This window comes from Pelecanus crispus, chromosome 20, assembly GCF_030463565.1.
Source record: "Pelecanus crispus isolate bPelCri1 chromosome 20, bPelCri1.pri, whole genome shotgun sequence".
In the NCBI taxonomy this organism is placed as follows: Eukaryota; Metazoa; Chordata; class Aves; order Pelecaniformes; family Pelecanidae; genus Pelecanus; species Pelecanus crispus.
The window spans coordinates 4,046,014-4,068,429 of NC_134662.1; the positions used below are offsets into that span (position 1 = coordinate 4,046,014).

General features: G+C 61.6%; 1 protein-coding gene across 1 annotated transcript; it reads left to right on the top strand.

Annotated features, from left to right (window-relative positions):
• The first annotated feature begins 508 nt into the window (after positions 1 to 508).
• Positions 509 to 20,948, top strand: ARHGAP45 (Rho GTPase activating protein 45). The gene is made up of 23 exons (XM_075723420.1): positions 509 to 598; positions 2,987 to 3,317; positions 5,576 to 5,719; positions 6,848 to 6,932; positions 7,392 to 7,464; positions 7,977 to 8,055; positions 8,446 to 8,583; positions 8,829 to 8,893; positions 9,412 to 9,522; positions 10,299 to 10,379; positions 10,610 to 10,789; positions 10,999 to 11,136; positions 11,436 to 11,626; positions 11,953 to 12,113; positions 12,548 to 12,625; positions 13,033 to 13,134; positions 13,516 to 13,679; positions 14,442 to 14,630; positions 15,007 to 15,144; positions 17,624 to 17,862; positions 18,249 to 18,510; positions 19,739 to 19,841; positions 20,030 to 20,948. The coding sequence occupies exons 1-23, from the start codon at positions 509 to 511 to the stop codon at positions 20,419 to 20,421; spliced, it is 3,534 nt and encodes a 1,177-aa protein (XP_075579535.1). The 3' UTR covers positions 20,422 to 20,948.
• Positions 20,949 to 22,416: the final 1,468 nt, after the last annotated feature.

A 22,416-nucleotide genomic window follows, 5' to 3' on the forward strand; every position in this document is an offset into this window, starting at 1 on the left:
CGGGGTCTCCAGCGATACCCCTCCGGGTGGGACTTGTCCTCCCTGGATGGGTGAACCCCCCCGAACAAGGGCAAGCCCCACAGAGGCCTGGGGTCCCGCGGGAGTCAGCCCCGGTCCCGTGGCGCGAGGCTCTCCGCTCCCCCCCGACCCCTCCGTGCAGCCGTGGGGTGCAGCACCAAACGGCCGCCGAGACCCCACCGCCCCCAAAAGCGCCGGCATCTTCTCTGCCGCCTCCTGCAAAACTGCAGACAGGCCCGAGCCCCCCGAGGGGCAGCCGGGGTCCCCCTTCCCCCTGGCCTCGCGCCCTGGGTGCGCATTTGGCTTTTCCTGTTTCAGGTTCGCCTCTGAAGCAGATGAGGAAATAAGGCAGCGTCACACGCGCCCTCCTGACAGTTTGCCCCGGCGAATGTGGCCGGCGCGGTGACGAGCGCGGTGCTGGCAGCCAGGCACGGCGGCCGCCCTGAGCGAGGGGCCGCCGAGGGCAGGGTCTCGGCAGCCCCTAGGAACCATGTTCTCCCGGAAGAAGCGGGAGTTGATGAAAACCCCTTCCATCTCCAAGAAGAGCCGGGCGGGAAGCCCCGTCCCGCAGACCCTGCCGGTGAGTGTGCCCCGTTCCCCCCCCCCCGGCAGGGTAGGGACCATGGTGGGCTGCGGGGTCACGGCGCCCACGGAGCCGCTGGGAAGAGCTGCGGGGTGGGAAGGGGGACCTGGGTACGGCCAGGGGGTCCGCGAGGAGAGGGGGGAGCCAAGGAGGGACCCTGCTCCCTGGGCCTGGGGAGGGGGGATTTTGCCCCAGACAAAGGGGACAGAGCAGCCGCCTGGGGAGGCAGGGGGACAAGCGGGGTAGGGGAGGAAACGGGGGGCTGCGGCAAAGGGCAGGGGAGCCTAGCGGTGGGGGCTGGGGCCGAGGGTTTGGGGAGGGCAGCGAAACCCCCAAACTGTCCAGGGGACAGGGACGGGGGGATGCCCAGGCTTGGGCAGCCCCGGTGCCTCGGCTCTGCCATATATTTATTTACTTGCGGGTACCCCCCCGGCACTGGAGGGGTGCGGGAGGAAGCACCTCGCCTCCGCGGGGCTGGCCGGCAGCCGGGGCTCCCCTGCGCACCCTGGCACTGCCCTCCCCGCGCCTGCGCTGCACCCGCGCCCCAGCCCGCAGCGCGTGGGGCGAGACAGGGCTGGCGAGACGGGGCCGACGGGGCCCGAGAGCCCGCCCGCGGCTCCCTAGCAAGGGGCACCCGTCCCCACCCTCCTCCCGGACCCCCCCCAGGAGAGGGGCCTATGGGTGGCGGACGGAGGGATGCTCAGCCGGGCATCTGGGAGGAACAGCTACAGCCCCTACTCGGCCGGGCGCCGCAGGACGGGTAAAGCCCACTCGCCCAAACGCTCCCTGGACTCGCTGCCCCGCGCGCCCGCCGTGCGGCTGACGGTACGGCCGGGTGCGCCCCGGGGGTGCCGGTGGGGGGGGACCGGGGTCTCCGGGGCCGCTGCACCCCAGGGGGGACAGGGACAGGTTTTCAAGGGCTGGGCTGGCCCCAGCCATTTTGGGGTGGGGGCCTTTGCCCCCTTGTAGCCCCGTGGTGGTCTGGCCGGCCTCGGGCCGCCCACGGCAGCCTCATGCTCTCGGCCGGCTCGGTGTCTGCCCCATCGGCACCAAAGACAGCTTCCGGCCCCGCCAACCCGGCAGCGCCGAGCCGGCCGTGCCCGGCCAGGGATGCTGAGACCCAGCGCACTCGTGACACACATGAGTGCCTGAGGGTCACCGACCGGAGCTGCTGGAGGGGCAAGGGTGGCCTTGGGCCCCCTCCCCGTGCTGCGAGGACCCTCGCTGGGCGCGTGGCCCCGGCGCGGTGCACGGCCCCGGAAGGTGCTGGTATCAGCCCCTCCCTCGGGGTAATTTTTACCCCTTGAAATTGGGGGCTCCTTCCATCCGTAAAACAGCTGCGAAGTCTCCAGATAGTGGCCTGTGAGGCGTCCCCGTCCCTGCCCCCATCCCTGGCAGGGATGGGGATGGGACAGGCTGAAAAAGAGGAAGGGATGCGTGGGGCCGGATCCTGGCGTTGTTTGGCTGTGCCAGGGTCCCCGCGGACCCCCCGGGTTTGGGGAGCTGCAGCGTGGTGGGTGCCGGTGGAGACGAGGCAGCGTCACCCACACGGTCACCGTGTGCCCCCCTGGACAAACCCAGACCCACGGGGGCTGGCTGGGGCCAGTGGGTGCCACGGGGCGAGCGGGCAGACGGGACGGCCAAGCCAGCTCCCGGCCCGTGGTTTTGGAGGCGACGCTGCTTGCGAAACCCCCGTGCTGGGGGTGGTTCATCCGCCGGGAGCCTTGGGCAATGCCAGCTGCCGGGGGCTGCCTGTGGCGTGGTGGGGACAGTGGGGATGGCGGCCCCAGCCAGGCGAGCGCCCAAACCCTGCCAGCTGCCGCTCCGCTGTCGTTTTCTCGCCGACAGCGCCGAGAGCATCCCTGCCAGCCCCCCAAATCCCCAAAGAGCTGGAAGTGCCGGGGAGGGCTACGCCTCGTCCCCGCGCCACAGCTGTGCTGGGTCACAGAATCATAGAATCATCGAATCGTTGAGGTTGGAAAAGACTTTTAAGATCATCCAGTCCAACCATTAACCTGACACTACCAAGTCCACCGCTAACCCAGTTAAAGGTGGAGTAGTAATTTCATGTTTCCTGGCTTGGTGGCTGGATTATTTATAATGAAAGTAAAAATTAGGAGTCATTAAGATTGGAAAGGACGTCTAAGATCATCAGCCCAACCGTCCGCCCAAGATCCTGAGGCTCTGCCAGGACGCCTAACTGGGGAAACTGAGGCACGGCTGCAGGGCTGGCGCCAGCCCCTCAGGCAACAGCCCGTCCCCTCCAGGCTGCTGGCATGGGGGGTCCCGGGGTGCTGCCGCCTCCCTGCCCAAGCTGGGGTCCCGGCCATGCCCCGTGGCACTGGCCGTGCCCGCCGGCGCCTCACGCTCGTCCCTGCTCCCCAGGACCTCTCCCGCAAGGATTGCCTGGAGACGCCCAGCCCCGGCCTGGGGGAGCTGCCCCCCGCCAGCTCCAAGCTCAGCACCAGCCCCAGCGCCGTGGGCACCCTCAAGCGCCCCACCAGCCTCAGCCGCCATGCCAGCGCCGCTGGCTTCCCCCTCACCGCCGCGGGCCCCAGGGTCGTGCCCAAGGGCCACAAGACCCCCACCTCCTACAGCCCCATGGACGGCGGGGAGGGCCCCTTCATCGACACAGAGGACATCTCGCAGCTGCTGACGGACGTGGCCCGCTTCGCCGACGCCCTGGAGAACCTGCGGGACGTGGTGCTGCGTGACGGTGAGTGCCGGCATCGCCCCCGGCTCCCACCATCCCTGCGCTGCCCACGCGGCTCCAAAGCACCCACCGCCGCAGGGACGGCACGGGAGCATCCCCTCCCTGGGAACAGAGCGGTCCCATGGGTGGGGGTCTCTGCACCGGGCCGGGAGGGGACCGGGACCCCGGGGGGGCCATGCAAGAGCCGCAGCAGCCATGGACAGAAGGTTGCGGGTGGCTGCTGGGAGCTCGGAGCCAGGATAACACGGCTTCCTGCCTGCAAGCTATTTTCATCCGCCCGCTTTCCTGTTTACATCGCAGCGGTGCCAGCTGCCTGCAGGGCCCCCAGAGCCCCACAGGGCACCGGGCACGGCCCCCCGGCCCCCCAACCTGCCGGATCAGCCTCACCGGGGCGGCCGGCGGGGTGGGACCCATGGCCCGGTGCGGGCGTGGGGCTGGGTGGGCTGCGGGGCGGCGGGCGGGCATCCCTGCCCGAGGAGGCGAAGGGAGCGGCGGCGATCTCGTGGTCCCCGTAGCGAGGTGGGGCTGTGTGTGAGGGTCACATGACGCTGCGTTTTTGGCACTGGCTTTGCAAACATGTTGACGCATCCCCGCTTGCTGTGGAAAACGGCAGCGCCCAACCCCGGGCACCGCTGCCGATGGTCCCGGTGGCCGGATCCATGGCTGGGACAGTGGGAACGCGGCTGGGGTCTGCGCTGCCAGGGGGGCGGTGGGATGGCAGCCGGGGGGGGTGATGCCTCCAGGTCGCTGAGAAGGTTTGGGCATTGCAGGGCAGGGAGGGAACATCCCTGAGCCGGACGGCGACTGTCCCGCTGCCATCCCAGCCTGGGGTCCACGGTTATTGCTGGACCCGGTTTGGGACAGCCGGGACGGTGCCATCCCCAAGCTGGCAAAGAGACGGGGAGAGGTTGGGGCTGACCTGCGGGATGCAGCTGTGATTTTGGAGAGCCCGGCTCTTCTCTGCACCCATCCAGCCCCATTCCCAGCCCTGTTCCGAGCCCTGCTGGTCTCCCCACTTCCCACTCTGGAAGGGGCCTGGAAATGGGGGAGGAAGCAAAGGAAACCCCTTCCCGACCCCGAGCTGGGGGCTGGGACAGGGAGGGGGGTTTCCCGGCTGGGCGGTGGGTGCCAGGCTCCCATCCCAGTGCTTCCCTACGGGAGGCTCCTCACCTCCTAACAAGGCTGCCAGCACCCAGCGCCCAGCCCCGGGCTGGCAGGGAGCGGGGCCGGACCCCCGGGCTGGCGGCTGGAGCCCGCAGCGGGGACGGCTCCCGGGGCAGGACCCCGCGGGATGTGGCAAGCCCGGCTGGATGGGGCACGGCAGCAGGACAGACCTGCTGCATCCCTCCCAGCAGCTGGGAGTGCCCGTCCGGTGGGGAGGAAGGGAAGGAAACAAGGAGGAAATTCCCAAACCGCTTTCAAGGGAAAAAGTTACTACTGAGGAAAAAATGCCTAAAAGGTCTGGCTGCCCCGGGCCCGCCACTGCGCCGGGCAGGGGACACACACGGGCTGGTTTAGGCATGGCGGGGATGGAAGGGGAGGGCTGGGGAGGTGCCGGAGCAGCGGGATGTGGCCGTGCCAGTGCTGGAGAGCCCCAAAGCCAAGGGGATGGGCTGCGTGGCCTGGGAGCCTGGCAGGACCCTGCCCAGGACGTGGCTGGCAGGGGGTGGATGGGAGGCTCCGGAGGGCAGGGATGCAGGGCAGGGACGTGGGGCAGGGACATGGGGCAGGGATGCAGGGCAGGGACGTGGGGCAGGGACATGGGGCAGGGATGCAGGGCAAGGACATGGGGCAGGGATGCAGGGCAGGGACATGGGGCAGGGACATGGGGCAGGGATGCAGGGCAGGGACATGGGGCAGGGATGCAGGGCAGGGACACAGGGCAGGGACATGGGGCAGGGATGCAGGGCAGGGACATGGGGCAGGGATGCAGGGCAGGGATGCAGGGCAGGGACACGGGGCAGGGATGCAGGGCAGGGACATGGGGCAGGGACATGGGGCAGGGATGCAGGGCAGGGACACGGGGCAGGGATGCAGGGCAGGGACATGGGGCAGGGACATGGGGCAGGGATGCAGGGCAGGGACACGGGGCAGGGATGCAGGGCAGGGACATGGGGCAGGGACATGGGGCAGGGACACAGAGCAGGGACATGGGGCAGGGATGCAGGGCAGGGACATGGGGCAGGGACATGGGGCAGGGATGCAGGGCAGGGACACGGGGCAGGGACACGGGGCAGAGTTTCAGCCCCCCTCTCTTGCAGACCCCAAGGAGCTCCAGCGGCCGCTGGCCCACGAGTGCCTGGGCGAAACCCTGCGCATCCTGCGCCAGGTCATCAACAAGTACCCGCTGCTCAACACCTTGGAGACCCTGACGGCCGCCGGGACCCTCATCTCCAAAGTCAAGGGTGAGACGATGGGGCTGGGAGGTCTGTCCCGCTCCCCTCCTGCCCTACGCCGGGACGTGTGGGGCTCAGGGCTGCCGGGAGCGGAGCTGCCCCACGGCCAGGCGGAGAGGGTGAAAGCATCAACTGCCTGCTCGCTGTGGTCTAGTTTTAAGGACGATGTAGTGTCAGAAATGACAAGAACCCAGATCCCTGCATGGGGGTTTCCAAGCATGGCCACAGGAAAAACACTTAAATAATTGGACCCCGCTCCTGGCAGCACCTCGTGTTTATAAAGGCAGGGTCTGCGGAGCCCAGATCCTGGCCAGGGCACCACCTCCTGCCCACAGTTACACCAGCGGGGAGGGGGGGACTGCACTAACCGCAGGCAGAGCACAACATTTTGCGTCACCACACCGCTTCCTGGACACCGAACAGCAACTGCGAGGGGACAGGAAGCCTCGTGGCGGGTGGCAGGCGGTCTGCCGTGGGGCTGGCCCCACACAAGGCTGGGATGGAGCGAGTTTAGGCTGCCCACCTTCCCGGGCAGAGGGGTGGGGGCAGATCCTAGCCCCCCCCCCATTCCCGGCTCACCGGCCCCGGCACCCCAGAGGAGCCTTGGCTGCCGGTGAAGGCGTCACAAGCGTCTCTTGGCCTGGGCGTCTGCCAAGCGCTGTCTGCACCGGTTCCCGCTGCCGCCGGCAGTTCCTCTTTTGGCTGCAGCCGAGAGCCCTCCAGGAGGAAGCCACCCCCTGCCTCGGAGCAGGGGGCTCTGGAGGTGCTGTAAGGCGGTGGAACAGGTCCACGGTCAATTTTCCAGCAGCCCGGGGTAATAGGAGTGAACAGAAGCACAGAATCATAGAATCGTTTAGGTTGGAAAAGACCTTTAAGATCATCCATGAGCCAAGCGATGCTGGCAGGGAAGTCAGCCCCAGGAGAAGCGGGGGGCAGAGACACTGTGCTACGCTAGAGAATGTCCGTCATCCATAGGGACAGTCCTCTCCTCCCCACTGCTCCCTCCAGCCCGACCCAGCCCCAGCCCCAGCCCCACGGCTGGGCTGAGACCAGCAGGACCTTCTCCTGCCTGGGAAAGGGACAGGGACAGGGACAGGCGCTCGCAGCGACAGCGCTTCCGCATTTCCTCATTTCCAGGTTTCCATTACGAATCCAACAATGAGACGGACAAGCGGGAGTTCGAGAAGGCCGTGGAGACCATCGCAGTGTCCTTCAGCAGCACGTAAGGGACCTTTGGCCAGCCATCCCCCGGAGAAGGTCCCCCGATGGACCCCACTGCCCCAGCCAGCCAGGACACGTCTCCACCCCTCGCCCCGTCCCCTCACCCATGCACAGCCCTGCGGTGGAGCTGGTTTGGGGACCGGAGAGACCCCGCAGGGAGGGATTCATTCCTCCTGCCGCTCGCACCAGCAATTCCTCCAGCACCAAGGAGGGACCCCAAAGCCTGCTCGAGCCCATAGGCTCCATCTCCAGGCCCCTCTTCAGAGCCAAGCTCTGCTCCTCCACCTGAATGACCAAGACCTCATCACGTGGAGCTGAGCTGATCCCCACTGAAACCAGTATTGCAGCTCCGACCGCCCTGGCCCTCGCCAGGTCCCTCGGACGTGGGTCGGGTGCTGCTGGGTGACAGCCCTGCTTGTCACTGCCCGTCCTGAGCCCAGTCGTATTCCTCCCATCACAGCGTGTCCGAATTCCTCATGGGGGAGGTGGACAGCAGCACCATCCTCTCCATCCCACCCAGCGACCAGAACCAGGTGAGTGATGCCCGCTCCCATCGCGCGGGGCTCGGGATGTGCCGGGGTGCTCAGACTGGGCTCGGGAAGGGGCTGAGCCCCCAAGCCCCAGACGTGGGATTCCCAGCTCACCTCCAAGCCCATCGGAGCTGCGTGGAGGCATTGCCTCCTTGCTCCTGTCCTCACCGCCATCCCAAGGAGGGGAAAAGCCACTTGGCAACTCGATCCAAAGGGCAAAGTGGCTGGGGAAGGGATGGAGCAGTTCTGTCAACAGAGGCAGAAAATAGGGCTCTGGTTGCCCTCCTTAGCTCTGCCCTGGTCTGGTGCGTGCACAGAGCCAGGTATTTCTCCAGCGACGTTCCCGTTAGCTCATGGCCTTCCTGTGGGGCCACGGGCTGGGCACAGGAGACTTCCAGCAACAGCAGAAAGGCTCCAGCAGCTCCGGCTTTCTGCCTCCCCTCCATCCGCCAGCCCCTCCAACTACTCCCCCTCCTCTTCTCTGATCAGTCCCTTTTCTTTCCCAATTCCCAAAGACTATGGAGAGCCTCTACGGGGGGATCCCTGGGCCTGGAGGAGACGGCATGCCTTCGGGCATGGAAAGCTATGACACGGGTAAGCAGGCAGACTCTGGCTGCAGGGTTTGGGGTGGTGGGGTACCCAGCTGAGCAGAGCGGCTGACAGGAACCGGTGTCCTCCCCATCACCGCCGCGGTTCTGAGCCGCACACGGCTCCTCGGCTGAGAAAAGGCAGCAGAGCTGCTGCCGGCACCGGGGCCAGCAGGACACCAGCACAGCACGATGCCGGCACAGATACGGGGAGGTTTGCACTGAAAGCTCACAGAGTTTGCAGGGGTGAGCCAGGCTGTCCTGGGGTTTTTCCGGCTGTTCCAGTGTTCCTGGGAACTTGAAGGCGTTTGGAGGGAGCGGGTCAGCGAGCGCAGCGGCAGTAGCACATTCAGGGTCTCCTCTTTCTCTCCCCACCTTCCCCCTCGTCCCATCGCAGGCCGTCCTCCTGCTGAGGAAGTGGACGTGATGCTGCAGCGCTGCGAGGGGGGGGTAGATGCTGCCCTCCAGTACGCCAAAACCATCTCCAAGTACATGAAGGACCTCATTGGCTACCTGGAGAAAAGGACCACGCTGGGTGAGATGGGGAGGACGGCGGGTGGGTCCTCTCCGGAGCGGGGCTGAACTCCTCAGAGCAGCATCAGAATAGGTCGAGGTCCTCTACGATCACGTGCACGAGGCTGAGGGAGTCAGACATTGCAAGGGCAGTGGTGAACTTCATTCCTGAAGTTCTTGATTTCTTTTCCAAAAGGAACCCGGTCAGCAGGGAAATCCTGGTGTCTCGTATGTCTTTTCACTTCCAACCTTCTTTTTTTTTTCCAGAGATGGAGTTTGCCAAAGGGCTTCAGAAGATGGCAAACAGCTGCAAGCAAACCATCAGTCAGGAGGTAAGTCCACATGTCCCTAAAGCCACCCGGCATCCAGGCTGTATCAGGAGCAAGCAGCCCTGGAGAGCTTTATTTGTGTGACCCGGCTTTTTGCCCAGGAGAACAAGCGTGCAGTTCTCCAAAGCTCTCTTGGCAAAATTCACGCATCCAAACCAAAGCAAAGGATAAGGCTGAGACCCTGCAAAAGCTTGTCCATCGGTAGCTGATATTTCTGCCTGGGCCAGCAGGGAGAGCCTGGGCAGGCTCACACGCCAGATGTGCCCCGGCCCCTGCTCTCCAGCCCAGGCACCGGGCAGGTGACACCACGGGGCCCTTCCAGCCCCATCCGACCAACCTCCAAGCAGTCTCCTGGCAGCTTCCAACCGCGCTGTCTTGGTCCAGGATGGGGCTTTTACCAGTAGCAGGCAGCCAAACTGAGCCTCTTGCTCTTCTTCCCTGAACGCAGCACGGAGGACGCATCTCCTTTGGTTCACGCTGCGGTGCTGGGGCTCAGGGTCGCGTGTGTTCTTGTTTCTCAGACCAACATGCCTTTCCTGTCCATCTACCTGCTGGCCCTGGAGCAGGATATGGAGCACGGGACGTCGGTTCTGCAGGCTGCCAACACCCTGCAGCACCAAACCTTCCTGCAGGTGAGAGGACCAGCGGCGCGGGCTCACCTGCGCGCACGCCGGGATGCGCAGACGCATGCTGAGTCCCGAGCTGGGTGACTCGGTGCGGGGTGGACGCGGTCCCTGAGGTCTGTGTCCCTGGGGAGCTGTGGATGCCACCTTCCCCAGGAAAGGCCATCTCAGAAGGGTCTTCCCTGGCAGCGAGGGAGGCTGGTGGTCTCCTTAGTCCTTGTGACATGAGCAGCACTTCCAGAAACTGGAATCCTGCTTGGCTCAGCCACTGCTCGGGCTCAGCATTCCCCACTTTGCTCTGGCCTCAGCAGATCAGCGAGCCCAAGCTCTCAGCCAGTTGCCAGGTCCTTCGAGGGGTTAGATACAGGGTCTAGGAGAAACCCCCCAAATCTGGCAAATCAAGCAGCACCTCCTTATTGATCTCCACTTCATCCGAGGCCTCTCTGCATTCCCACGTTCCTCCGCCAGCCCAGGCCAAGTTGCGCCCATCTCCCAGGGACAGCCACTCTCCAGAGCTGTTTTCCAGGAGGGAACTGATGGCCTGTCGCTGCAGAGGGCGGCTCTTTGCTTCTCTCAGTCTGGAAGGAAACTGCATCTGGCACTTCCCAGGCTGCAGATTTTTGTCCATGACACAAGCCCTCCCTCCCACAAACCGAGCCCAGATGTGCTGGGGAATGATAACAACCGCGCCAGGGAACTTCTCCTTGCAAAGCCTTTTGCAAAGGGAAGGGCAGCGAGCGTTTAGCTCAGGCCACCGTGGGGGCTGTTTCTCCCTCCCGATTCAGCCGCTAACAGTGAGGCGCCTTGAACATGAAAAACGGAGGAAGGAGATCAAGGAGCAGTGGCACCGGGCGCAGAGGAAACTGGTGAGTAACAGCTGGGTTTGCGCTCCCCGAGCCCGGTCTGGAGTACCCCCGTGACACGTACGCCTCCGAGGATGCTCCTTGCCCCTCTCCAGTAGCCTCTGCTGTGCTGGGGGACGCCGGACAAACACGGGATGCAGGGGCCAGGAAAGGGGCCCTGGGGAGCTTTGCGGGGGATAACGATCCCCTTGCAGAGATCAGTCCTCACCCTGGGTCACTGTTTTCACCGGCAGCAAGAGGCAGAGGTCAACCTGCGCAAGGCCAAGCAGATATACATGCAGCGCAGCGAGGAGCACGACAAGGCCAAGTACATGGCAGTGAAAGCAGAAGAAGAGCAGCAGAACACCGCCAGCAGCATCACCACCAAAACCCTGGACAAGAAGAGGCGGCTGGAAGAGGAAGCCAAGAACAAGGTAGGAACGTGACCGCTCTGGACTCTGGCTGAGCTTCTCGCTCCTTGCTGTCCTAGTACAGGGGCAGCCCTGAGCTAAGTGGACTGAACAGAGCTCCCCACGGATCCTCGGATACGGCACAGGAATGCCTAGAGGAGCAGGGTCCAAGTGCAGAGAGCTGTTCTCCTTACCGATGAACTGTTTCCACCTCTTGCTCTCCCAACTCTCAGGCAGAAGAGGCGATGGCCACGTATCGGACCTGCGTTGCGGATGCAAATACCCAGAAGCAGGAGTTGGAGGATACCAAGGTGAACTCCTTGCGGCAGATCCACGAAGTGATCAAACAGAGTGACCAGGTCATCAAGACGGTGAGTGGGGCTTGCTTGGGATGGCCCCCAGGGCAGGGGGGTGGCCGTACCCTGCTCAGGAGAGGTTCAGAGCTGCCTCCCCAGCAGACCTGGCTTAGCTGCTCCTATTTCAGATGAGGTCCGGGTGGATGTAGAGCTCTCTTCACTCCCTTGTGCTCTGAAAAGCCAAGGCTCAAGGCTGCAGACCAAGCACCGCTCTGTGCTCCTGATTTCTCATCTAACCTGGAGCTCCTTGCCTCCGTCTTCCTTGTACGTCACCTCACAAAGCTCACGTCTGATTTTCTCTACATTATTTTTAGGCCACAATCTCCTTCTACCAGATCATGCACATGCAGACGGCTCCGCTGCCCGTCAACTTCCAGACACTGTGCGAGAGCAGCAAGCTCTACGACCCCGGGCAGCAATACGCCTCTCACGTCAAGCAGCTGCAGCGAGGAGACGAACCTGACATCCAGTACGACTTTGAGCCCTACGTGTCACACAACGCCTGGTAGGAAAGGAGAGGGAGAAATCATTCCTGGTTTCCACTCGTCTTCTCTGTCGCTGGCAACCTTCCCCTGGGCTAGCACTATGCTCCCCCGCAGAAACCAGCACGCTTTCAGTGTCCCTGAAGGCAGCTCCTGCTGGGAAAGCTGGGGCTGGAGCAGCTGGGAATTCCTCTCACATCCTCCGATGGATGAGACAGGCTATCTGGTATCTAAGACAGAGGACTGTAAATCCCAAGACAGATGGATAGCAGCCGTGAATAAAGTTTTCAAGCGTCCTTCCTTCTCATCCACTCAGCCATTCCCTTTTCTCCTCCTTTCTGCCTGCCAGGTCCCCCTTTACTCGGACACGGAAAGGCAGCTTCAACGCCAATGACTTCTCAATGAATGCCGGCTCTGACGGAGCCGGGCTGCCCAAGGACGGGACCGTCTCGGAAGGAGGAGCAGGAGCCAAGGAGCAGCAAAGCGGGGCTGTGGCGGCTGAGCGGAGAGGTGAGCCCGGAGCGGAGAGGAGCCCCTGCCTCGCCGTCCCCACGGCACCGCTCGCGGCAGGCTGTGTCCTGCCCTCGGTCAGGAGCGAAGCAGGACCTCCATGGGTACCGAGGCGGGGCTTCTCTTTGCAGCAGTAGGACAGGCTGGAAAGCCTTGCAAGCTGAATTTCCCAAAGGACACAAAATCAGATCCATAGGGGTTTTTTGCTTTTGTTAGTGCTACCTAACAGAAGACCCTTCTCCATCTTCCCGTCGCATTTCCCTTGCTGTGTTACTGAAGGCATCACAACCCCACCAGCCCCTTCACCAGCCTGTCAACAGGGAGCCAAGCAGCTTCCTTCAGTAGTTTGTCTCCCAGAGTCTAGGCTCTTCTCCCGTGTTTCTCTCCTGAACGCAGGAAGCGATCTCAAACAGACTATGTGTTTTCTTCTGCAGGTGGGAGGGGACACCAGGTCCACAAATCCTGGCCAACCTCTATCAGTGAAGCTGACAGCAGCCTGGATTCAAATGCAGGTAGATACTGAAAACAGCCCAGGGCAGGCAGTCCTTCCCCTTCTAATAGTCAGCCTAAAACCAGAGCATCGGAGTCAGGCGGGATCCGTCACTTCTCTTTTTTATCTGCCTTGTAATAACGCTGGGTTGTAAATAACTGCTCTGATCCCAATCTGGGATGGGATGGGATGAGGGACCACTGAGCCTTCACGCTACTCTGGCTGCAGCCTGCTTCACTGTGAGGCACTCTACGGGCACGCACAGCCCTTGCTAGCTCCCAGTTTCTCATTTTCTCCAGACAGAGCTGACCCAGCCGCGCAAGGCACACGACTGCTTGCTGTGGGAATCAGCCACGAGCATCAGAGCACACTCAGAAGAGAACCAACTTTGCCGGTAATCTCACTGGCTTTTGCGTTTTCTTTGGGCAGGTGAATTCAGCCATAAACTCCAGCGGTTGTCTTCCAACGGCACCATGTCGTCCAGCGAAGAGCTGGAAGAGAAGGATGAGAACGCAACCCCCTTTGAGCAGAGTACGTGACAGCATGGGAGGTGCCACAGTGCTCCCGCTGTGCACCCGCAGCCCATGGCAAAGCTAACAGCAGGTTGACTTTTCCCAAATTCAGTAGTTCTGGAGGTAAAGTGAACAATTGCTTGGAGGATACCTGATGGTGACCCCATGAGGAGCCCAACAGCATTTGCTTTACCAAGGGATGAGCTCTGCTCAGACCGGTGGGAACAGATGAGCTAGGGCTGTACACCTCAGCGTACAGGTTATTTGCAACGTTGCTAAAGACCTAGTGCATCCAGCTGGTTGTCTGCTCTGTGACAGTGACCCCTCTGCTCGAGCTTTGCTTAACCCTGCCTCCTCAGGAGCCAGGACGCAGCTGAATTTCTTTTCGTTCTGCTCGTAGGCATCAATGGGATCACACCAGAGATGACGGCTCCAACAGGGCCCTTCCGAAACGTTGGCTTATCCAAGGCTGCCCAGACTCATCGGCTGAGGAAGCTCCGTACCCCTTCCAAGTGTCGGGAGTGCAACAGCTACGTTTACTTCCAGGGAGCAGAATGCGAGGAGGTAAAGTTGGGAGAAGTGGGAAGAGCGCTCGGCGGGTGGAACAGACGGAGGATATGCCCCATGAATGGGGTGACCTCACCGCTACCTGCCCGGACTCGGTCCTGTGATTCACTCTGTCCTCATATGAGAGCCACACGCTCCGCAGCAGCATATTGTGGTGCAGCTTTTCATGTGGGTATCACAGGTTTGCTGTAGAAACCCGGCCAGGAGCCCTGACCACACATGTGGTACAAACCATGGGTGTAACCCCAGCCGGGAGGTCTAAGCTTCCTGTGGAAGAAGACATGCCAGCATGAACTTTGGGGCAGGCCTACCTTAGCACAGCTCTAACATGCGTTTAGGAAGACATTCCCGGCTGCTACTGCTTTTTTTCCCCCTGTTCTAGGACTGCTTCATGCTCCGTCATGGCTTGGGGTCTGTCCCTCTGAGACAGGTCAATCGTTCCCAGGGCTACGGAGGGCTCGACGCCGCGCAGAGCCGGGGTGGCTGCGCTGTTCACAAGACGCGATCCCCAGTGACTTGACCAACAGCAGCTGCGGGGAACACGCTGCTCGAAACGTCTGCCTTGTGCCTCTTTGGGGAGGGGTCCATGTGCTTTGCGTTGGTCCTGCGGTGTCTCCAAGAAAGGCATTTTTCCTGTCTGCCGTCCTGCTCAACCAGCTCCTCGTTCTCCGAGCGATGCCCAGCGTGTCTCAGTGGCTGCCCTTCCACCTAACCCATGGTGCTGGCTCCCACCTCCACGCATTTCCCTGTGTTTTCCAGTGCTACCTGGCCTGCCACAAGAAGTGTCTGGAAACCTTGGCCATCCAGTGCGGGCACAAGAAACTCCAAGGGAAGCTGCAGCTTTTTGGGCAAGACTTCACAAAGGCTTCTCAGAGTAGCTCAGACGGCATCCCCTTCATCATCAAGAAGTGTGTTTCTGAGATTGAGAAGCGGGCACTGAAAACCAAGGTGACGCACTCTTCCTCCTTCTTCAGCTAAGCTGGCTCAGCTGCCTTCTCTTGAAATGTTCTTCTGCCTTGGCATGAAAACCAACAGTCTCGTTTTTCAGATTACTGGAGGCAGGAAGCCAGAAAGTCCCAGATGATAAACTGGCCCTGATACCCCAAACTCTGACCTCAAAAAATCACTTCTCTTGCCTCCTTCTTTCCTATGAAACAGGAGTGACAGTAACATCCGAGCTGGAAGGGGAGGTCCCAGAATAACTTCTGAGAGGGATTTCCAGCCTCAAAAAAGGAGGGGGTGGGAGCTAGAAGCCCACTGTCTCATGCAAACACAAGGAGAAGCATCTCCCCCCATTTCAATTCCACTTTTCTCTCTTTTACAGGGCATCTACCGAGTTAATGGCGTCAAGACCCGGGTGGAGAAGCTTTGCCAGGCATTTGAGAATGGGAAAGAGCTGGTGGAGCTGTCCCAGGCCTCCCCTCATGATATCAGCAACGTCTTGAAGCTCTACCTGAGACAGGTAAGGTGCTGGTGATACCTTCTGCTTGGGGGGAGGCAAGGAGAGGTGGCCAGAGGAACTAACTTCCCCAAAACAAACCTGGCCTCACCGAGGCATCTCTGGCCAGGAGTAATTCTGCACAATCTGGGCGTCACAACCGTATGGCAGGGTGGGTGGTGGGGGTCCCTCCCGGCTGGGAGCGGATCAGCGGTGGAGATGGGGGGACGTGTGCGAGCGGGGATGAGCACTCGCACTGCGCCTCCTCCGAGCTGACTGCGGGTTTCCTGCTCTCGGTGAGCCCTCGCTTCACGTGGCTCCGCCGCCGCTGCAGCAGCGGTATTCGTATCCGCAGAAAAACAACGTGCAGAAGCACCAAATCCCCCCTCCCCTTTGCAATTGGGGAACCAAGTACAAGAAAAGGGAAGTGATCCGGCATAGGTCGCTCCGCACGGCAGAGCCGGGGCTGAGCTCACGTCTCCCCACGCGGCGCTGGGCCCCTCGGGTCGCCCTGCGGTGGGCTCAGCCGGGTGCTGGGACCCTCGGGTCGCCCTGCGGTGGGCTCAGCTGGGTGCTGGGACCCTCGGGGCGCCCTGCGGTGGGCTCAGCCGGGTGCTGGGACCCTCGGGGCGCCCTGCGGTGGGCTCAGCCGGGTGCTGTAGCCCTCGGGGCGCCCTGCGGTGGGCTCAGCTGGGTGCTGGGACCCTCGGGGCGCCCTGCGGTGGGCTCAGCAGGGTGCTGGGACCCTCGGGTCGCCCTGCGGTGGGCTCAGCCGGGTGCTCTGCCCCTCGGGTCGCCCTGCGGTGGGCTCAGCCGGGTGCTGGGACCCTCGGGTCGCCCTGCGGTGGGCTCAGCCGGGTGCTCTGCCCCTCAGGTCGCCCTGCGGTGGGCTCAGCCGGGTGCTGGGACCCTTGGGTCGCCCTGCGGTGGGCTCAGCCGGGTGCTGGGACCCTCGGGGCGCCCTGCGGTGGGCTCAGCTGGGTGCTGGGACCCTCGGGGCGCCCTGCGGTGGGCTCAGCAGGGTGCTGGGACCCTCGGGTCGCCCTGCGGTGGGCTCAGCCGGGTGCTGGGACCCTCGGGTCGCCCTGCGGTGGGCTCAGCCGGGTGCTCTGCCCCTCGGGTCGCCCTGCGGTGGGCTCAGCCGGGTGCTGGGACCCTCGGGTCGCCCTGTGGTGGGCTCAGCCGGGTGCTCTGCCCCTCGGGTCGCCCTGCGGTGGGCTCAGCCGGGTGCTGGGACCCTTGGGTCGCCCTGCGGTGGGCTCAGCAGGGTGCTCTGCCCCTCGGGTCGCCCTGCGGTGGGCTCAGCCGGGTGCTGGGACCCTCAGGTCGCCCTGCGGTGGGCTCAGCAGGGTGCTCTGCCCCTCGGGTCGCCCTGCGGTGGGCTCAGCCGGGTGCTGGGACCCTTGGGTCGCCCTGCGGTGGGCTCAGCAGGGTGTTGGGTCCTGCTCACAGCTGTTCTCCACCCCCAGCAAATGCCAATAAGCAAAGCTGAAAACTGGCAGTGCAAACGGCATCACCCACATCCTCCAACCAGCCACCACAAGGCAGATGGAGAGGAAGCAGCTTCTCCTTCGCCCTGCAGCCTCACCGCTTAACTCTTTAGTGCTGCCTTTCTTGGAGGGCTGGTGTAACGCCACAGAAGGGCTCCTGCACGTTAAAGCAAGAATCAGGCTCAGCTCAAGGAGGGAGCCTTGTCCCTAGGTCCCCTGCGCAGAGAGAAGGGCTCTGAATTGCCTCTGCGGTTTCTCCAGAGAAGAAAAGCAGAGTGGAAAGAGAGGAAGAATCAGTCCTGAGCCACAATCCAACGTCTCACTGCAGAGAAATGGGTTTAAAGCCCCTCCATGAGAGTGCTGGGCTGGAGGGGACGTGCTGTGAGAGGCAGCCTATCCCCAAAACCATCCGTTTAAGCCACCCAGAAAACACCGCCAGCCATGCAAAAGCACCAATTAATTAACATGCTGCTCGGGGTGCTTCATACAAACTTCAAAGCAAGAGTTTCCACCTCACCGCAGCCCCACCTTTGCTGCAGGCTATGCCGATTACATCCTGCCTTCTCCACCCCGAGAACAATTCTTTCCTGTCGTCTTTTATTCCTGCCCTCTTTCTAACCCCTCCTGTCTGCTGGGGAGCTGCTGCTCTGCTCACCCCAGCCCAGGGCTTTCCTAGGGGAAAAAGAATTCCTTAACCTTCACCCGGAGGGTCCTATCCAGCAGAGAGCACCCACGGGTTGATCAAACGCTGCTTTTTGCTTGAACTCCACAGGTACTAATTGGCTAGGACAAATGCGACTGGATTTACACGCTTCAGGAGATGGATAAACAAACATTACCTTCTGGGTAGCACTCTTTGCAAGCGTTGGGGATGTTTCCTTGCTGTAGAAAGGGCCCAGGTGTCCTCAGCTCAACAGCACTGGGCAGGTCTAGGTGTCGGGGAGGGGGCGAGCCTCCCCCGGGACCAGGCAGCATGGCTCTCCAGCACCCATCTCCCCTGTTCTTGCTTGCAGCTGCCGGAGCCCATTATGCCCTTCCGCATGTACAACGAGCTGATGGGCCTGGCCAAGGAGAGCTTGCAGGGCGGCGAGGCCAAGGGCAAGAGTGGGAAAGGGGGCCCTGAGCTGGTGGACAAAGGAGCCGACACGGACAAGGTGGTGGTGAACCTGGTGCTGAAGCTGAAGGAGCTGCTGAAGGAGCTTCCCTGGGAGAACATGGCCACGCTCCAGTACCTCCTGCAGCACCTGAGAAGGTGAGAAGGGCAGGTCCAGAGCCCGTGCGGGTGCTGGGGCACCTTCCCTTTCTTCCCTAGAGTGGGAAGGTTAACTGCAGCCTCCCCACCGGACCCACGCTGGCAGCAGGGACAGCCCAGCCCTTCCCAGGAGCAGGGAGGTAGATCCGTGGCTGCAGCTACTTCTCTGCGCTCACGAAGCTCGCGTGTGCCACGAGAGAGGACTCTTGTGCTGCCAGCCTAGCATCTCCTCCAGCCTGGATGTGCCAGGCTGGGCAAGCCTTGCCTGTCCACCTGTCCCTTCTCCCTGCTTGCTCTCATGAGTTCCCTGCTTGCTCTCACGAGTTCCCTGCTTGCTCTCATGAGTTCCCTGCTTGCTCTCACGCGTTCCTCCTCCTCCCCCCCAGGATTGTGGAAGTGGAACAGGACAACAAGATGACCTCAAGCAACTTGGGCATCGTCTTTGGGCCAACGCTGATGCGCCCAAGGCCCACGGATGCCACTATTTCCTTGTCCTCGCTGGTTGATTATCCCCACCAAGCTCGCATCATTGAGGCGCTCATCATCTTCTATTCGACCATCTTTGAGAACAAGGAGACCGCGGCGCTGGCCGACTCCAGCAAATACGCCACAGACAGCAAGGAGGAGGCAGCCAGCTGCTCTGACCTGGTAGGAGCCTCCGGGGAAGGGAGCACCCTTAGGGGATGGGAAGCCTACCACAACAGCCTGCTGGCGCTTGCAACCTGGAGCAGATCAGCTGGGGCAGACCCTCCTGCAGCCCCAACACCCCCCACCCCTCTCCTGAACGGTGCCCTGGCCTCCTGCTCTGCCCTGCAGATTGCACCAGTGACCCCATCCCTGCTGTGCCCCACGATGGTACGGGCCTGGCCAACGCTGTTGCCTTTCTCTTAGAAAACCCGCCTTGCTTCGTCACGTCTCCATGTGCATCCCCACTCCACTTGCGAGTGATTTTCTGCCCCAAAAGAACAGTCTCAGTAGGTGAGACAGGCAGGGGACGGAAGGATGGAGCCTACGTGCTTTTACACCAGGACGAGTTGGTATTTCTCCAGTGAACAATGAGCTGTGTGGAACCATTTCATAGACTCATAGAATCATAGAATCATGGAATCATTTAGGTTGGAAAATACCTTTAAGATCATCCAGTCCAACCATTAACCTAACACTACCAAGTCCACCACTAAACCAATTAAGGGCAGAGTCATAATTTCATGTTTCCTGGCTTGGTGGCTGGATTGTTTTATAATGAAAGTAAAAATAGGAATCATTAAGGTTGGAAAGCACCTCTAAGATCATCAGCCCAACCATCAACCCAACACCCCCATGCCCACTAAACCATGGCCCAAAGTGCCACCTCTGCCCGTTTTTTGAACCCCTCCAGGGCTGGGGACTCCCCCACCTCTCTGGGCAGCCTGTTCAATGCTTGACCACTCTTTCCGTAAAGCAATTTCTCCTAATATCCAACCTAAACCTCCCCTGACACAGCTTGAGGCCATTTCCTCTCGTCCTATTGCTTGTTCCTTGGGAGAAGAGCCCGACCCCCCTCCCTGCCCCCTCCTGTCAGGAGCTGCAGAGCGATCAGGTCTCCCCTCAGCCTCCTCTTCTCCAGGCTGAACACCCCCAGCTCCCTCAGCCGCTCCCCACCAGCCCTGTGCTCCACACCCTTCCCCAGCTCCATCGCCCTTCTCTGGACACGCTCCAGCACCCCAATGTCCTCCTTGTAGTGAGGGGCCCACAACTGAACACAGTATTCGAGGTGCAGCCTCACCAGCGCCGAGTACGGGAGCACAATCACCTCCCTGCTCCCGCTGGCCACGCTGTCCTCAGTGAATGGGAGTTTTCTCCTCCATGCCCTCACCACTGTACCTCTTCCTCCCAGGCCAACGCAGGCTCCCAGCCAGCAGCTCCTCCCGGCAGCATCCCCTACCTAGAGCTGCCTTCAGAGAAGGGCAATTTGGATTACAGCACCGACTCATTTGCAGGTAAGTGAAAGGCACCCGCTGGCTCCTCCGCAGTGGGCACAGGTCTCTCGGGAGGTACGAGATGTCACCAGCGGCACTAGCACAGACCCCCTCCCCTGTCCTGAAGACCGCAAGTTTGCTGAGCAAAGCTCCTGCTGATGCCATGGTGCCGGGCGAGAGCGTAACGCAGGGCTCCCTCTGACCCACAGAGTCCGGCGACCGCTCCGTTGACTCCGACTCCGAGCTGGAGGACAGCGGGGAGCTGCTGGCCGCTGCGGACGGGGGGCCACGAACCCAGTTAACAAAACAGGAGAGCGAGACCAGCACAGACGAAGCTCAGTTCTGTGATGACGGGAGCGAGGGACAGCGGAGCCGGAGCTGCAGCGTGGGCCAGTCGGACACGGAGGGCACCGCTCCCCGCTGCCGCAGCCCCCTGGAAGAAGAGCAAAGCGATGCAGAAGAATACCCCGAGAGCCGCCTTTCTGCTGCCGACACGGACTACAACACAAACCAGTCCAACAACACATCCACGCCTGCTGCTGCCCGGCATCTGGCAACCAGGTGCCAAGACGGCTGCGAGCAGCAGCCCCGGTTTATCTAAGCCACCGAACAAAAATACTGCAGACGCTGGGATGGGGGCAAAGGGGCAAAACCCAGAAACGACCCAGGCGTAGCGACTCGCAAAGCTGTGATGGTGAGGGGTGAGGAGGGACAGCACAGAGCCACGGGCAGCTCGGGGGGTTTGGTGTGTCAGCTGCAGGCAGGTCCTCGCTGTTCCGTGGCTGGAGCTTTCACACAAAACCCCTGAGCCCCTCGGCTCCCGACCGGGAAAATCGGGTCAGTCTGCCTCGACTGCTGGGAGCGCCTGCTCAATCCAACAGCCCATGAAGGGCATTTCTGGGGAAGGAGCTGAAGCAGAGCAGACCCTTCGCTTGTTGTTCCAGACTGGGAAGGAACCCAGGGCTTTGCCATGCCCGTGCCAGGTCACAGACTTAATTTTTGCCGCGCTCCCTAATCCTACACCTCTACTGCAGAAATCGAGATAGGAAGAGTCACGGGATCCTATCATCCTTGCTGCAGCTGGGAGGGGAGACGAGGCTGCCAGGAGGCGACACGGGGAGAGCTTGCCAGCAGCGAGCAGAAGGGCACTGCAGCAAGGCATGGGTGCCGCACGGACAGACGGACAACGCCGAGCACCGCGCACACAGGCTGGCTCTGCCGGCCTGGGGAACAGCTCGCCGGGAAGCGGTGACACGGCCGGAGGAGCGCTGGGTTCGGTGTAGCCGGGTAAAAGCCACCTGCGCCATCTCGCACGGAGCCGGTCTCGGCTTTAGGGCCGTGGGTGCGCGGTTTGCCAGGCCCTGCAAGGTACATTTCCCATTTATAACTGACTGTGCCAGGCACCCAAAGTCCAGCGACGAATTTACTGCCTCAGCACTTCCAAGCAACACGGGGCTCAACTGGCGACGCGCCTTTCCTGGCTGGGCTGACAAGGTTTGCATTGCTGCTTGTATTTATGGGCATTTTTCTACTTGGCAGGAGCCACGCAAAGAGCAACCCGCAGGCTGTGAGCAAGCTCAGGGGACAGGTTTTCCTGGCTGTAGGGTCCTGAGCATTGCCTGATCTCTCAGGGGTTATTTTTTTGGCAGACATTTGGTCTCCAAAAATCTTAAGCTGCAAGTCCAGGACTATAGTTTTGCTCTTCCAGCTGGCCCCGAGATGGAGCTGGGCAGCTCCAAGGTCACCAAGGGGAGAGGCCGCCTCCTCCTCAGGACCGCCACGGACTGAACCGAGTCACAGCCCCTGCCAGTGTAAGAGGCTTTTTTTTTTTTTTTTTTGGTAAAGAGATAACCCTTCAACATGAATCCACTACCTCTGCTGGCAAAGGTTAAATATCTTAAAAGGTTAAACAAGACCAGCCAAAGTATTGCTTTTTTTGAAAGCTACGAGACTTTTGTGCACTGAAGCAGAGAAACAAGTAGATTTTAACTCGGAAAATGCTGAAAGCTGTTTCCTTCCATTAGCCTGCCTGTACCTGGGCTGCGTTCCCGCCAGCACTGCTGAGCGTGCCACAAGACCCTCAGCCCCGGAGGGCACACGACGAGCAAAGACCAAGAGCTCCCGGCCGGGGACAGGTTCACAAGGGCACCTCACACACAAGCAACTCGCAGCCGACGGGTTCCTAAGGAATTGCACAAATCCAAAGTTGTTTTCTAATAATTAGCCAGACCCTTCCTCAGCGAGAGGCTGGACGCGTCTGCTCACGCGTCAGGCCTCATCGCTCCGGGTCTGAAGCGCATCCCCCGCAACGGGACAGCGAGGGGGAAGGCAGAGGCGGATCTCCAGCCAAGGGAGCCGAGCGAGCGAAGCTGAAGATACACCCAGCGGTGTTCGGAGGGCTATACGCACCTCGTTACTGTAGAGCTGGGCAATCAGCCAGGTGTTTGATTCCTTAGAGCATCCGTCTCCAGCACAGGGGAGAGCCTGGGCTTTACCGTTCCCAAAGCTCTCCGAGACTAACTGGAAATGCATTTCAGCATAGGAGGTAAAAGGTACACAAAACCAAAGTTAACGTACAACTGAACAGTTAATTCCT

Coding starts and splice junctions, on each gene's coding strand:
- ARHGAP45 (XM_075723420.1), top strand. CDS start 509: ATGTTCTCCCGGAAGAAGCGGGAGTTGATGAAAACCCCTTCCATCTCC. Junction 10,380..10,609: donor ACCGGGCGCAGAGGAAACTG/GTGAGTAACAGC, acceptor TTTCACCGGCAG/CAAGAGGCAGAGGTCAACCT. Junction 15,145..17,623: donor TGAAGCTCTACCTGAGACAG/GTAAGGTGCTGG, acceptor TCTTGCTTGCAG/CTGCCGGAGCCCATTATGCC.